Below are 17015 nucleotides of genomic sequence, written 5' to 3'. Positions count from 1 at the left end.
GCCTTCGTCACTTTTACTCGTATCAGCTACTGATCGAACAACCAACGACTGCCGAGCGTCTGACAATCACGTTCGTCACCATTTTCTCGCACGAACTTTCGCGGAGTAACAAAGAATCGCTCCCATCATTAGAAACATGCGCAAGTAACTAACGAGCAATTGACAGATCGCGTTTGTCGCTGCTCCAGACCCAATCCTTTATTTTCCCGACCCAACCTCGCAAATTCATTGAGATCGGATGCGCCTCTCACATGTGAACTTGGGGGGACATATCGTGGGGGGACATATCGTAGAAGATAGATTACATCCCTCCGACCCATTAAATAAGGAATTTGGCCCATTTAGTCGGCTCGACTCAAAATCACTCAGAGCCAATAAGCTCGACACTCGTACTCGGCTGAGTGGCTTGACTTTACTCGGCATTACGTGCTCGGCACTTCAGCTCGGCTCAACAGCCTGAATTCTCAGCCCCAATTGCTCGGTCCGTGAAGTATGGCTCAGCCCATTAGGCAAACCGACTTAGGGCGAACAAAGGAGCATGTTTATCTATAAAACGAAATGAGGAGCGACCAAGAAAAAGGAGACTCGAACACACACACATAGACTGACGACTAGAAATTAGGGTTTTACATTTTACTCTTCTAGCTGATTTGTATTTTTCCGGCTAACTCAGACGAGCACCAACTGTTTTTTCCTTTTGTTCACACTCATTGTAAAGTCATACTCTTCTGATCAATAAAAGTGTCATCGAAATATTTTTCCGGCTATCTCAGACGAGCACCAACTGTTTTTTCCTTTTGTTCACACTCATTGTAAAGTCATACTCATTGGTTACTTGGTATGACTCCGGATCCATTTAAAGGAGTTGATGAAGTTTGGGACACACTTTAATACTTGGGATAGTTTTGAGTATATTATCTAATATTCTGTGTAGGTAGGAAGTAGTCCGAAAGGCAATGGCTTGTAAATTAACAGCTCAAGCCTCTGCCTCCAATTCCTTAGAAAGCAAAGAGAAAGAAAAGAAATGGCTCAAGTTTTAAAAATATAGAAACTTCATGATTACAAGCAAAATAGTATTTCATGAAATACAAATGGTAGGAAGAAGCGACATGCCGGTATACATTTTCATAGTCTTCTGTGTGTTCTAATGAAGTTATTGGTGTTCATTTGTATAGCTCTTAAGCAAGCATAAGCTGCGGCCGAGCACAACGTAGCTGAACCTAACAGTACAGCCTTCCACTGTCTACTAACCACCAGAATGGCCAAAGCCGTCAAGGCCACGGCTGTACCAAAGAGGATATTTTTCCAGAGTTCAAAAGATTTGATCACTTTGCTGCAGCTTCTACAATGGATCACATGTCTGAAGTAGCGGTTAGCCAAATTGGGAGCCTGCATAGTACCAATTCCACCTTTTGCAGGGTACGAAGCCGAGAGACCTGCAATGAGTCCTGCAGGGGCGTGTTCCACTACAGGAGGGACCTTAGGGAGAGAGATCGTCCTATGCCCGAAATGGTAAGGCATCCCATGACCAACTTTGTCCATCCACTTTCTATATTCAGCAACCCACGTGTCTGATGACTTTAGGTTCAGATATAACTCCTTAGTTGGTACTTTCTCCTTCATCAAAGCCTCGTTCTGTGACGATAGAAACCCCATGTCCTGTTCAAAGACCTTGCATGCATTCTGATGCCAGAACCATAGAGGTAATACCTGAACCAAAGGCGATCTTTTCGTGACACCAAACCTAACTATAAGCATAGACTTCCCTTGTCCTGTAGGTCTACAAAGAAACAGCCCTGAAAAGTAGTTCTTCACCCCGTCCTTTCCCTCAAACTCCCGGTTGTTCTGCAGAACACATGGAGCACTAAACCGGAGTAAATTACTCCCCTTCCCGCCTTCTTTCTCCCGTCCCCAAGTCCCTGCGAAACCACGGTTAGTTCTCTCCGTGACCTCAAAGACAAGCGGCTGAGCATCTTCTCTTTTGGCAGTGAAGTCAGTTCTGTCATGAGAGATAGGGACATGAGCCGGATCCATAAGATTCTCTAGAAGGATGGAGTGATCGTAAGGTAGCTCGTGAACACCCGAGATGTCATAGAAACCGGGTCTAGCGAAATTCTCAAACCAAGGAAGTTTTTCAGGGTCTGGAGGCGTCTTTGTCGACATCCAAACCCACACAACTCCCTGTGAATCCTTCACCTCGTAGGTCTTCACACAAGCAACCTTTGGAATCTTGGCACTCGCAGGAAGCTGTTAACAAACAAAAAATAAACGAGTGAGTGAAGAATCTTCGAAATCTTTTATTTTGTGAACAGGAAAACCTGTGGTATCTTGACGCATTTGCCATTTCCTTCAAATTGCCAACCATGGTACAAACATTCCAACCTCCCATCAATCAATTGTCCTTCAGACAACTTAGCTAACCTATTAGACAACACTCACACATGTAGAGCAAACTTGAGGTTCAAGCAATATATGTTTGCAAAATACCTGAGCGGAAATCAAATTTATAATCTAAACCGAATCAAATCAACCTGAACGATCTAGATTTTTTTTATTTTATATTTTGATATTAACGATCTAGAATTTTATATAACCAACAAATCACTGTTGTCTAAATAATAGGCATTCTTTTCTTCTTTTTTTTTTTCCTTCTGAAATTCATTCATTAAAAGAAACGAAGTACAAGAACTACATAATTTAATATTTTACTAACTATATAGAAAATAAAATATATTTAATATAACTGGGTTTAATTTAAATCCCGACCGAACCGAACTAAATCGAGTAACATGTCCTGATTCAGCCGTTTCTAAACAGTAGTGATATTCAAGAAAGTAAGAGATGAGATTTTTGCAAATAAAAACGAGTGGTTCTCGCTCACCGATGTGGACACCGATCTTCGTAACAGCGAAGCGTTCCCTCGCCGTCTCTGTACAACACGATTTGGCGATCGAAGACGGTGAGACCAAGCGGCGAATCGTCGGGAACGTCTCTGGTGAGGTACAGAGGGTACCACTCCTCTGTCCAATCGTAATCCACCACCTCTTCACGTTTCTCCTCTTCAGGCGTGGGGTTTATCAGAACCTCTTCTCCTCCTTCTGTCTGATCCGTCACGGCGGTACCAGCGGCAGCGGAACGGCGGAGGAGACGGAGTTTGTTGGATGTGCATGTTGATGCTGTTCTCTGGTTGAAATGGATTTGGTTTGTGGGAGTCACTTTAGTGAAGAGAATCGGAGAAGTGGATGTGATTTGAAGAGGGGAGCTTAGAAAAGGAGCAGCCATGGCGGAGGAATCTTTCACATAATACAAAGGGTTCCAATGCTAAATAAGATCATCATGAGGTTGCTTGTTCAGCCTCTGGACCTCGCTCAACCACATAGATACCTTGATCAAACGATGTCGTTTTTTAGTTTTAATACCGAAAAAGACCAAAGTAAAAAAAAAAAGGAACCATTTTGAGAACGTTTACGCCCAAAATGTAAACGTCGACCCTAAAAAGTATTAGGGATCCCGAAGCATTTATTGTGATTGAGATTTCGTATGTTTTGTATCACTCTAGTTGCATTCTGTGAAGTATTCCATAAGTTAATGCACATATATGGTGAACAGTGGCTAGTAGTAGCAATAAATTCCAATTGTTTTTTTGTATTTTTGGACCCTTTGATCCAAATTTCAAGTAACTAAATCGGGCAAGGCTTACTTACCTAAACTTGTTTTACTATGTGCTTCTTGGAACTTACTACATCCTTTGTTTCGTCCATAGTAAGTAGATGTAGGGCTGGATGTTCGGATATTCAGCTCGGGTTCGGAGCGGTTCTTATCGGGTCTAGATATCTCAGTTTTTAAAATTTTGGATTCATCTAGGTATTAGTAATTTTTTTCCGGTTTTGGGACGATTCCTTTCGGTCTCGGGTCAGTTCGGTTCCAAATACTTTATACCTATGAATACCCAAAAACAATTCATGCATAGTTAGGTTATGATTCGGTTCGGTTCTTTTATCCAAACCCGTCAAAACTTAACTGAACCTCGTCATTATTTATCTAAAACTTTGTAACATAACCAAAATAAACTATTAATAATTGAAACTAAAAAATTTTAAACTCTAAATTTAAAAGTTAAATTTTCATATTACTTGAGAATGTTACAAAATAAAAATGAAGATTGAATTTTTTTATCACAACTAAATCATAAATTAAAATATAAAAAGTAGAATACATGAAGTGATAGTCTTTAATATTCACATTTTAGGTCGAATATTAATTTCTTATCAGATCAGGTTTATTTGGATCTTCTGTTTTCGGGTCTAGTGTATCAGTTCTTTTCAGTTGTGGTTTTTCGGGTAGAGGAATATTGGATATATTCAAGTACTTGTAAATTTTTTATTTGGTTTCAAGTCAGATATTTTTGGATTTATTCCCGTTCAGATTTTTGAATCTCGGTAAAATGCCCAAGCCTAACTAGATGTATTGTTTAGTCATTACCATTTCATTCTCCATGAATAATTACAAGATAGAGTAGATTGTTTATTGGCTAGTGTATGTTCTTCGTGTTCTGGTTTGTCGGGTCTCTCATTTTTTGCTTGTCTCGGTTAAACCTATAATCCGATTATTAAAGATTTTATCGTTACTAGTTGTCATGTTCGCTCCAAAGCAGAACGACTACATGTTCGATCGCTTTTGATTCCATGTGTTTTACCTTTTTTTGCCATAGGACTAAGAGGTCTACATTGGGTATAAATATGTCAGTATTTCTCATCTCCAAATTATCTTCTTTACATATCCCTTTTAGTATACTCTCAATTCTTGTTAAAAGTTTTATTTTTTTTCATTAAGGTGTTTTTTCATTAAAGGTTGTGTCTCTTCAATATAGAACTATTTTAAAAGTTTGTGAATAAATATTATAATGTGTCTTTTCATCATAAAAATGTATATTGATTGTTTTCTGTTTAAAAAGTTATATATTTTCATTATAAAGGTGCTATTTTAAAACCTAATTAAAATATCAAAAGTTTTGATTATTCATATGATTTTTTATGAAAAGACATATCTTTTATGAAAATAAATCTCTTTATACATTTTCACAATCTATAAGAACTAATTCAATGTTTAAGATGAAAAATTGCATCATTTTACATTTATTGGAATGTTTTTATTCTTTTTATTTTTAAAATATATTAGTTTTAAAAGTTGTGTTTTTTGATAAGTAATAGAGGCAGTTTATCATCTTAGAAACTAAGAAATGCAACTTTTCATATAAAGTTTTAAGAGATTCAATTTTTATATCAATATACTGATTTTTAGATATAAAACAATTGTAAATATTTATGTAAAATAATAATAAATAGATATGAGTAAAAGAAAGTGAAAGACAAGAATTTTCATCTCATAAACTTAGCAACCTAATTAATGTTGAAAAGTTGTATTTTTTCATAAAAACACTGAACTGAGTTTTGAAAAGTTGTCAAATTATAAAATGATGTGTTTATCTATAATTTTGTGTCTTTTCATTATAATGTCAAAGGTTGTATGTTTTCCTTCTTTTTTAAAAAAAAATGTATTAGTTTTAAAAGTTGTGTCTTTTCATAAGTAATACATGCAATCTTTCATCTTAAGAATTAACAAATGCAACTTTTCATATAAAAAACTTAAGAGATTCAATTTTTATATTAATATACTGATTTGAGATATAAAATAATTGTAAATATTTATGTAAAATAATAATAAATAGATATGAGAAAAATAAAAGTGAAAGATACAACTTTTCATCTCAAAAACTAATAAATACAATTTTCATATAAACAAATTTTAAGAGATGCCACTTTCATTTATAAAACTTTTAAGAGATTCAAATTTTCATATTAATATGCTGAGTTTTAGATATAAAAAATTGCATTTTTATGAAGTATTAATGAATAGATATGAACAAAGTAAAATCAAAAAGACATAAGTTTTCATCTCAATGCTAATAAATACATCTTTCATATTAAAAACTTAAGAGATTCAAATTTTCATATTAATACTGATTAAACAATTAGAAATATTAATATGGTGTTATCAACGAAGATGTAGAAATTTGTTTTGATCTTAGAGGTATGAATGTGTCATAATCTAAGAGGTACGGACATGTTGTGATCTAAGAAGTATGAACGTGTCATGATCAAAAGGGTGCGAATGTGTTATGACCGAAAATGTTCAAACGGGTCGTGAACGAAAGGCTACTAACAGGTTGTGGTCGAAAAGATGTGAATGGATCATGGCTGAAAGTGTTGAAAGTGTTGTGAACGTGACCAAAATGGTTAAAATAGATTGTGACCAAAAGAATGCAAATGGTCATAATGAATAGATATGAGTTAAGTAAAAACAAAAGGATATAAGTTTTCATCTCAATGCTAATAAATACAACTTTTCATATTAAAAACTTAAGAGATGCAAATGTTCATATTAACACTAATTAAACAATTATAAATATTAATATGGTGTCATCAACGAAGAGGCACAAATTTGTTTTGATCTAAGAGGTATGAATGTGTCGTAATCTAAAAGGTACGAAAGTGCTGTGATCTAAGAAACATGAATGTGTCATGATATCTCTTGACCAAAAATGTTCAAACAGGTCGTGACCAAAAGGCTACAACGGGTTGTGATCAAAAGGATGCAAATGGATCATCACTGAAGGGTGTAAAAGTGTCGTGAACGTGCCCAAAAATGTGCAAATAGGTCGTGACCAAAAGGATGCAAATGATCATGATGGAAAGGTTGTGAATGGATTATGATAACAAAGTACAAACGGGACGTGACCAAAGGTGAAAATGGTCGTGACTAAAATGTTGCAAATGGGTTGTGATCGGAAAAGTGCAAACATGTCGTGACTAAAAAGTTGTTAACGGGGTATGAATGGGTCCTGACTAAAAAGGTGTGAACGAATCGTCACCAAATGGGTAGAAATGGATCATACATTTTTCATTTCAAAAACTAATAAATACAAAATTTCAAGTAAAAAAATTTAAGAGATGCAACTTTTCATGTAAAAAACTAAAAACTTAAGAGATTTATTTCATATTAATACACCTATTTTAGATATATAAAACAATTGAAAATATTTATGTGAAGTATAAATAAATTGATATGAGAAAAGCAACAAACCAAAAGATATAATTTTCATTTCAAAAACTAATAAATACAATTTTCTTGCAAATAAAATTAAGAGATGCAACTTTTATGTGAAAAACTTAAGAGATTCAAATTATCATATCAATACATTAAATTTTAGATATAAAACAATTGAATATTTGTGAAGTTTTAATAAATAGATATTAGCAAAGTAAAAATTAAACGACACGAGTTTTTATGTTGAATATTGTCTTAAAATTGATGTATCTTTTCATTATCACATTAATTGATGTGTTTTTTTCCAACAAAGGTTAAGTAGTGTGTTTTTTCATCTATAAATTTTATTAGTTTTAAGACAAAAATATCTAAAGATGCTTTTTTCATAATGATATATTTTTTTTCATCATAAAAACTTTATAGATTTTTAAAAGAGTTATTTTTCGTTTAAATATGTGTCTTTTTATTCTCAAAATTACATATATATTTAAAAGGTTATAAAAATGTCTAAAAAGTTAATATTCATTCTAAAAACTGCATAAGTTTTTGATGAGATTTTAAATTATATTTTTACATCTATTTATATAAATGTTAAATTAATCTTAAAATGTTTTTAAAATATTTTGATAATTCGATTTGTTGGGCAATTAATATATATATATATATATATATATATATATAATTAATTTATTGTTTTCAATTATATTTTGTGGTTTACAACATGTTTGGGTACATTTTTGGTTGATTTTTTTATTCGGATTTCAGATAAAACGTTCGGACTTATTTAAATAATTTTATTTATTAATAGATAAATATTAAAAAATAGAAACCAAAACAATTATATTTATTTATGCACATTTAAATTTATGTTTGAGTTTGATATAAGTGATTATTAATTGAATATCTAATTATAGTTAAATGAGAAAAGATAGTAAGAGACTTAAATGAACCTTTGAAATCGTTGAAGTTAACTAATACATTTATTTAAATAATAAATTGCAACTGATTAAATGAAACATTGCAATTTGGTAATGGGTAATTGTAATCATAGGTCATGAACCATTATAATTGTTGGAATTCGTAGTATTTAAGAATGTGTCTTTGCAACTTTTGGTGTTAGTATTGAACTTTATAATATTTGGTTGTCAGTTATTACAAGCATTAGTCTTCTATATAAACAATTATTGATAATGACAAATCATAACCAAAATAACAACTTATAAATAAAAACTCAAAAACAGATTAAATACATTGAGACAAAGAGTTTCATTGTCAAATTCGTCAAAAATCATTTTTAAAAATAAATAAAATGTAAATAATGCAAAAAGAAGAATGTGTGTGATTTACTAATAAAAAATAAGTACTATTCAAAATCTCTTAAAACTGTCATATAATCATTGACAATACATGTTTTCACAAAGCTTCAAAAATCATGAATGTAATACTTGTCATTATAAATTACCTTACTAAATTAGTAAATGATTAAATTTAAATATCATTTAAAATTTTATAAAACTTACCTAAATTAATTGAAGATATATATATTTTTGGCATTGACGTATTTGTATTTTAGTTGTAATCTAAAACTATAAAATATAAATTTCTTGTATTATCTATAAATGAATATAAAGACGTGAGAACTTCTTTCGAAAATAAAATTAATTCTCTTTTTTATAAAAATATAAATTATAAAGTGATATATACATATATATATATATATATTTTTTTTAAATGAGCTCCCATGCGATATCGCGTGGATTCCTCAGCTAGTCTTGATAGTATTAAAAGTTAACTATTACTAATAGGAAAAGGAAATAGCAAAGTTGTGCTAGCACTATATTTAACGAAGAGGTTGGTTTCAGAGGAAGACTTATACAGTCTACATGCTTTCAAATTAATAATCTACAAGGACCATAACATAACCAAGAAAGTATTGATACGGCTGGAAACATCTCCAGGCAAATAGAACAAACTGAAAGTTCATTAAGAGAAAGGCCACGCAGAAGTGAATATACGACTGACCATACGCAAAACATTTTTCACCAGACATCAGGTCAATACCTAAAACCATAGGAAAAGTTTGTTTTGATCTAAACAAAACGAAAAACGAAAAACAAAAACAAAAGCAATAGATGTCCTCAAGTACCCAAAGTAAGACAGAGAATTCAAAACTCAACCCGGAAAGCACAAGCCTCATGAGAGTCAATGAATTTCACACGGCTCTCTCTTGAGCTTCTCCATTCACCCACCACGTTTTCTTTTGGAACGTGGGGTGGTCCATACTTATAGAAGTAGGTTTCATCGCCTGGTCGTGCGGTGAACAAAATCGAGTTCCCGGTCACACCACAACCATCAGGAAGCTGGTTAGCCGAGAAGCAGACATTTGCATCTTTTCTAAGAAACAACACACGGTCTCCCAGATCATCGACCTCGACCCATCCTAAACCCACCAGCCTACTCACTCTACATGTTATGGGACCAGTAAAAAGTTTGCTTTTCTTAACCAGGAAAAGCTCATCATCACCAGCTGGAATCAGATGATTGCTTCCGTTGTTAATGTTTGGAGGTGGTATCAGGCGAACTGCTAGCAGTGAATAAGGATGGATAACGTAAATGGACTTGTCAAAGAAAGAAGCATAGAACCTTCCTCTAAAAGTGACTAAGGCAGTGCATGAAGAGCGTGGAACTCCCGGAAGCCGCACCCACTTCCTTGTAGCACTTTTTAACACAAACAAAGTTCCCGAGTAGCTACGAAGCACAACGAACTCTCCTCTTCCTCCCTCCCTGTTTAGCGGAAGAATAGCCGCGTTTCCGTAAGTTGTTCTCAATCCTTTAGGATCCCAACAAACCATTCTGTACTGATGGCCTAAAGATAAGATCTGGGAGCCGATCACGTTCATCGATGTTGGATCAAATTTTTCCATCTTCACCCTTAGCGAGCACTGAAGAGGAGATGGAACTTCCATGTAATACGCAGAATCATCTCGGCCTACTATTCCCATGAAAAACTCAGAAGCCGACTCATCAATGACGAGGACGAAAGGGATCTTCTCGAGGGAGCACAAGCCTTCCTTTTCGACAGGATAAGTGGGAAGAGAGTAACTTGAGCGCAGCAGGGAAGCCGGAAATGGGAATTTGGATCGCCACAAGGTGCTGACTGAGCGAGCATGAACAACATCGAAACAGTTCATTTTATCGGTGATAATCTGAAGCAGCTCTTTAGGGAGCTTAGTCCAGTCTGGTATCACCATCTTCTTCTCTTTCGTTGCAGCTTCAGCCATTTTCGCTGTAAGCAGAGAGAGAGAGAGAGAGAGAGAAATTAAGCTTTTAGCAATTCCGTAAAACAGACAAGGATTAACTTCGATTAACTCTTAGCAAATATCGAAAAGAAAGTGTTCAGAAGTTTATCACGAGAACACAAGATGATGATCGAGTCCAAAGGTGACAACCCAGAAGGTTTTTCTCTAGTAACTTAACTATCTATAGCCGACCAAAAAAAAAAAAAAAGTACCTTTCGGTTTCAGAGAATTGCGCTCGGAGATGGATGGCGACTCTGTAGGGAGAAGTTGTCCGAGAAGGAATGAAATGACCATACATATTCATCTCAGCCAGCATTTTAAAGCGTCGAGAGAAAAAACGTGTAACGACGGCATTTTTGGAATGGAAACGGCCAGGATTTATTTCTAAATTCCCATTCAATGTTTCTGTTTTCATCGATTCTGCTTCACAGTACAGAACACTTTTTTATAATTAAAACTAGTGGCTACCCCTGGTTTTCTTATATAAATTTTAGTTTAATTTAATCTATTATTATTTTTAAATATATAATGCATATTTATTATATTTACAAAATATATTATATGATTTTAAATTTATATGTTGTTGATTTATATTTTTAAAATAATTAAACATTGAATTATAGTTCTTAAGTTTTATTAATGCTTTAGATGTACTTTTCAATTAGTTTTATTTTCCTATTGCAATATTTGTATTGTTTTAATAAAAAATATTTTATTGTTTGAAAACTATTTTTGTTTATAGATTGTAATTTTACTTGTCGTCACTATTTTCTTGTGAAGCGAAAAAGTGATTTAATATATACTACAATTAAATGTTTAAAATTAATATATGATCTTTTAATTTATAATTTTCAGTACAAAGAATAATAATTTATTTTAAAAATATTATTTTTATTTATAGAAAATTATTGTTCTTTTTGAGCTTTTTTAGATTTCGTTTTTCCATATTGTAGAAGGTAAATATATGAGTTATTCTTGGACATGGGCTCTTTTTAACATTTAGCTTCCACTTCCATTTCCACGCGCGGTATGTACCGTATTTGTTATTTTAGTAAAAAAAATTCAATTTAGAATTTTGTATCACATTATTTAAAATATGAAAAATTTAAAACAAATAAATTAAATTATTGCATGTGAACTATAAAATTGTTGTGTATTAAAATGTTATATAAAACAATTAGTAATATGGTAAATATTACAATTAATCATGTAAAACAAATAATTATGTGTGTAAAAATAAAATAATCACCCGCAGTGCGGGTCAAGATCTAGTTGTTGTTTATTTGATTAGCAATTGAAAGTTATGAATGTGTATATGTAATTTTTATTTTGGCTTGCGAATAGGTGATGGACAGACAACTGGAGGAGGGACTTGATGAGTTGCAAGTATGTTATTTGCATTCCGAGTTAAAAATATCTTTTATAATATTAAGCAAATTTATTTGTGTAGATAAAGGGAACTCTATTAAGCTGAGATAAGGGAGACATTGAAATATAAATGGAGTGGGTGAAAAAGATTGATGAGAGTATAGAATTGGAAGAAGTATAATTGACTCTCATCGAGAATAGATTACAATATGCATATGATGACTAAACCTAATTCCTACACTAATATGGAATATTACAATATAGATAATGATAAGTTTCCTATTCTAATATATTCATGTTTATCTTGATCTTGGATTTGGGTCGATCTAGATCTCCCAATACCCTCCCGCAAGCTCATACATGGTAACACGTGTGAGATTGGACAAAATCTCAAAGTATGGCAGTAGAAGTAACTCCTGGAAGTAGTTGAGGTAGAGGTAGAAAAATCACTTGTTTTGGGGTCACCAAATACTTAGCTTGAGTAGTAGTTGTAGTAGTTGAAGTACGTATACCTTTATACCATCATGAGCTCATGCTTCTTATGATGGAAGGCTACGTAAGAAACCATGCACAAACAAGTGCACCACAAACAGTTTGATGATGTTGACTTTGCAGCGATTTGTTTGGTGGTAGTAGTAGGTGTGGCCTGTTAAAGCGCCAATAGAAGTGGTTGCTTGAAAAGAAAGCAATAACGATTTGTAGTAGTAAAATAGTGCGGAAGTGACGCCCTTGTTGTCGTGAATGAAACAAATGCGGTTTTAAAGAAGCGACGGCTTGATGAAGCTCGATTGCTTGAGTAGAAGTAGAATTTGATCAAGCGGCTGTAGTAGATGTAGTAGTGGTGGCGACTTGATGAAGCGCAGCAGTAGAAGTAGTAACTCGAAGAGGAAGCAACACTGGTTTGTGAAACAATGACGATTGTTCATGTTGCGGAAGCTAAGGCCGCTTGTGCAACTGCAATTGCTTGCGTAATAAAGTAGTCCGGAAGTGACGGCTTTTGTTGTCTTCAATGGAAACAAACGGCCCCTTTGATATGAATGAAGAAGCAACAGTAGTAAGGTAGTGTGTTGGCTCTTGTAGAAGTGGATGATGAATTGCTTGAGAACGTAGTCTTCAAGTCAAATCCTCAAACTGAGTCTATAGAATAGCATGAGTTGTTGATGATGTTAACGTAGAAGTAATATCTGCCATGCTTCCTTTTTTTTTCAGGAGCAAGGTGATGTAGTAGTAGATATTGAAAGAGAGAAAAAGAAAAGAAAAAAAAATAAGTCAAAGAATCTTCTGCTCTAGATACCATGAAAAAGATTGATGAGAGTATAGAATTGGAAGAAGTATAATTGACTCTCATCGAGAATAGATTACAATATGCATATATTAAACCTAATTCCTACACTAATATGGACTATTACAATATAGATAATGATAAGTTTCTTATTCTAATATATTCATATTTATCTTGATCTTGGATTTGGGTCGATCTTCTAGATCTCCCAATAGTGGGGGCGGTTAACATATATGTAAAGTTCATGGGGTTCTCAAAATGATTTGTAAGAAAGGAAATCATAGTCGGTGATGTAACAGTCTGAATATTAATTTTTTGTCGGATGGGGTTCCAAAAATGATTAGTTTGGTAATTGTTATTTGGTTTTATGCCGGTCCGGATATCTGTGGCGCCTAAAGCACACTCTAAATATGTTGCCCTCTAACTATAATTTTTTTTCGTATAAATATGAGTACATAATCGGATAATGTAAAATATCATTAAAGTTTAAATTGTTCTCATAGAATAAAAATTAAAAAGAAGTAATACATTATTCATGAAAGAAAACTATCCTTGTTTTTTTCCCTGCAAACTCATTTATCAACTTCGAATAATCAAATTTTTCCGCTAACTCATGCTCTATTGATATCATAGAGAGAGAAGATGGATTATGATTGATCTGCAGAGAAGAATAAACAAGAAGGTTGAAAAAGAAGAGAGAGATAGAATGTCAATTGTTAGGGTAAATAAAAAATAAATAGTTATTGTAATTTATGTATTTATCATTAATATAATATATAAGGAAAATAGTTTTTTTTAAAGGTAATGAATCTTTCGATCAAATAAATTAGTTATTATCAAATCTTTGTTATGAACCGATTTGTGAATGCCATAACCAAATAGACATATTTTCTTTTTACTTAGACAGTTTTTTTTTTCTTTGTATGTTTAGGATTTGTTTTTCCTAATCACTTTAGGATTTGTATACTTTCCATTTATCTATGACGGTCTATTGTAATTCTCTATATATATAAATGGCTCCATAATTATGAGATATTGACAATCTCTTTCTCTCATTAATTTACAACAATCTTTTAGTTATTGGCAGTTTGGCTTTATTAAATACGAAATTTTTTTTGGCTAGATGGGTACCTCGGACCAAGGCCTGGATGAGAAAGAAGATGTACATAGCCACTAGACCATAGAAACTTCGCTGTAAAATGTGCCCCTAAAATTTTAATAAACCGTGGTGCCCCAAGCCCTTGTTTTATGGGCTTTAGCCCAGGGCCGGGCCTGTTTGGTTTGAGAAATAAGTACAGTGGGTCATTGGCGTGAAAAAAATGATGAAAACTGTTTGCTTATGTTTTTAAAGGTATGGGTCTTTGTATTCAAATAAGAGGCACTGCATTAGCATCGTTGTTGAAACTGACCTACTGGTTTCATGTGTGCAGAGTTCGGTTTGTGGTCGTGAACATTAACACGCCGAGTTTTGTTTTTGAAAGTATAATACAGAGTTTCGGTCAACTGGTTAAAGACACTGGTGGGCGGTAGTTAAGAGATAAATGGTTTGTTGTTACATATACGTGTGCAAGGTGAAAATCTTCTTGTCATCTTTAGGTACTTCGAGTTGGAGTCATTTCATAAGTTCGGAGAATAGAATTAGAGAGCCAAGTTGTGTAACAATAGAAGATTTATTGTAGTAGAAAAATGAAACAATGCCAAGGAACTAAAAATTCTATTTTCTTTTCTTTTTTCTAATTAATATTTTATTATATAAAGCTTGGTTCTTAAAAGTTGATAATTAAGATGATCGCGACACATAGCAATTATATATTTAAAATTGTGACATGTGTTAATCTATCTTTTTTTTTTGTCACTGTGTTAATCTATCTCATACTTGAAAATATGTATACTAAGATAATAAAAAAAAACAAATTTTATTAAAAATCTTATTATATATATTATTTAATAGTAATTTTCCCTTTTAAAAATCTTAATGAAAAGATTATTGCAAAAGATTACTTTTTTAATAAATAATTGTATGTTAAACAATTATGACAAAAAATAGATACAAATATTTCACATCTATATATCGGTTTAAGCTCCACATATTATTTTTACAAAACACAATAGTATTTACAAGAAAAGTATTACCTGAGTATTTTCTTTTAATTTCTTGATACAACTCAACCTTTTGTTATCTTTATTACATTTTATGATGCTAGCATAACTTCTAATTTTGATGTTATTGTCGTACATGAGTATGTGTGCATATGATAAATATGTGTTTGTATGTATAAGAAAAAATATATATATTATTAAATATAATTTTTCTATTAAAAATAAAATAGTTGTATAAAAATCTAAAAGAAATAAAATAATATATTTCCTTTTTAAAAGTCTAAATAAAATAAAAACGTAAATGTAATCTTATTTTCTTATAATTAACTAACTTTAATTTTTAATAATTTTGTGTTAAAAAATGTAAACCAAAATTAACTTCAAATATTTCATCAACTTAATAAAACAAAATCATCGGAGAATACTTCTTATGAAGTCTTCTATGAGGAAGATTTATAGAAGACTTCTCCGTTTATCTAGAAACATTATTAAACATCAATGTTTGTAACTTCATAATTATCACCAATTAAGTTATAAATTCGACTTAGTAGTCTCAATATTGACTAATAAACATGAATTAACAAGAAGATATTAAAAATTTATTTTAATTTTGGATAAATTTGAAGTTTAATAAATATTTACGTAGAAGACTTCTTCTGAAGTCATCCACAGAAGAGTTCAAAAGAAGTCTACTCTGTGTAGACTTCAAAAGAAGTCTTCTATTTAGGTCTTTTTTGCAATTGCAAATTTACGAAGGAAGACTTCTTAAGAAGTCTACTTTACAGAAAACATCTTCGGAAGTCTTCCTTTATAAATATTGGCTTACTTTTGAAATTAAATTTTTTTCGAAATTCTTTAGACTTCTTTACAAGTCTTCTCGGATAAACAGGTTACTTTTGAATTTGACCGAAGTTAGTCAGAATTTTGACTTTTTGTAGAAGACTTCTAGGGATGTCTACCTGGAGAATACTTTAAAAGAAATCTTCTTTAAGTCTTCCGGAAGTCTTCTCAATGTCGCAAGAAGTGTGCTGTGTTACTTTTGCAATTGACTATATTTGACTTTTCGAGAGAAGATATCTTTAGAAGTCTTCCTTCGGATGACTTCTCTAGAAGTCTTCTCTCGCGGGCAAATGTTTGACCAAAACCCATAATTAAACTCGAAAAGACTTCTTTAGAAGTCGTATACAAAAAGTCAAATTTCTTACCAACTTCGGTCATGTTTAGAAGTATTCTCATTGATATTAAATGTTTTACTATTATTTTTCAATTGCAAAACTAACCCACGCAGACATCTTCTGACATTGAAAAGAGTTAGGGAAGACTTCTAAGGAAGTCTTCTACAAAAAGTCAAAAATTTCTGACCAACTTCGGTCAAATTTAGACTTCTAAAAAGAAGTCTTCCGGAAGTCTTTTCAATGTCACAAGAAGTTTGCTGAGTTACTTTTGCAATTGACTATATTTGAATTTTTGAGAGAAGACTTCTCGAAGGAAGACTTCTCTAGAAGTCTTCTCTCGCGGGCAAAAGTTTGACGAAAAACCCATAATTAAACTCTTCTTCTCATTGATATTAAATGTTTTACTATTATTTTTCAATTCTAAAAGTAAGCCACGCAAACATCTTCCGGCATTGAGAAGACTTAGGGAAGATTTTCAGAAGATTTCTTTAGAAGTTTTCTCCAGGAAGACTTCCTTAGAAGTTTTCTCCTGGAAGTCTTCCACAAAAAGTCAAAATTTTGACCAACTTCGGTCAAATTTATAAGTAACATGTTTATCCGAGAAGACTTCTAAAGAAATGTTCTCTGGGAATTTTGAAATTTTTTGTTTACAAAGGAAAGTCAGAAGACTTCTGAAGAAGTCTT

General features: G+C 32.5%; 2 protein-coding genes across 2 annotated transcripts; both read right to left on the bottom strand.

Moving 5' to 3' along the window:
- Positions 1-1013: 1013 nt before the first annotated feature.
- On the bottom strand, positions 1014-3382 carry LOC106335512 (protein TIC 55, chloroplastic). The gene is made up of 3 exons (XM_013774052.1): positions 2882-3382; positions 2319-2421; positions 1014-2247 (listed from the first exon to the last, which is right to left on the bottom strand). The coding sequence occupies exons 1-3, from the start codon at positions 3280-3282 to the stop codon at positions 1126-1128; spliced, it is 1626 nt and encodes a 541-aa protein (XP_013629506.1). The 5' UTR covers positions 3283-3382; the 3' UTR covers positions 1014-1125.
- A 5644-nt stretch (positions 3383-9026) lies between these two features.
- On the bottom strand, positions 9027-10808 carry LOC106331337 (F-box/kelch-repeat protein At1g64840-like). Its single transcript, XM_013769667.1, has 2 exons — positions 10619-10808; positions 9027-10393 (listed from the first exon to the last, which is right to left on the bottom strand). Exons 1-2 carry the CDS (start codon positions 10698-10700, stop codon positions 9273-9275), a joined length of 1203 nt encoding a protein of 400 aa, XP_013625121.1. The 5' UTR covers positions 10701-10808; the 3' UTR covers positions 9027-9272.
- Positions 10809-17015: the final 6207 nt, after the last annotated feature.

Source organism: Brassica oleracea, chromosome C3 (genome assembly GCF_000695525.1).
Source record: "Brassica oleracea var. oleracea cultivar TO1000 chromosome C3, BOL, whole genome shotgun sequence".
NCBI lineage: Eukaryota > Viridiplantae > Streptophyta > Magnoliopsida > Brassicales > Brassicaceae > Brassica > Brassica oleracea.
The sequence above is the reverse complement of the archived record's forward strand: the minus strand, read 5'-3'. Positions and strand labels throughout refer to the sequence as shown.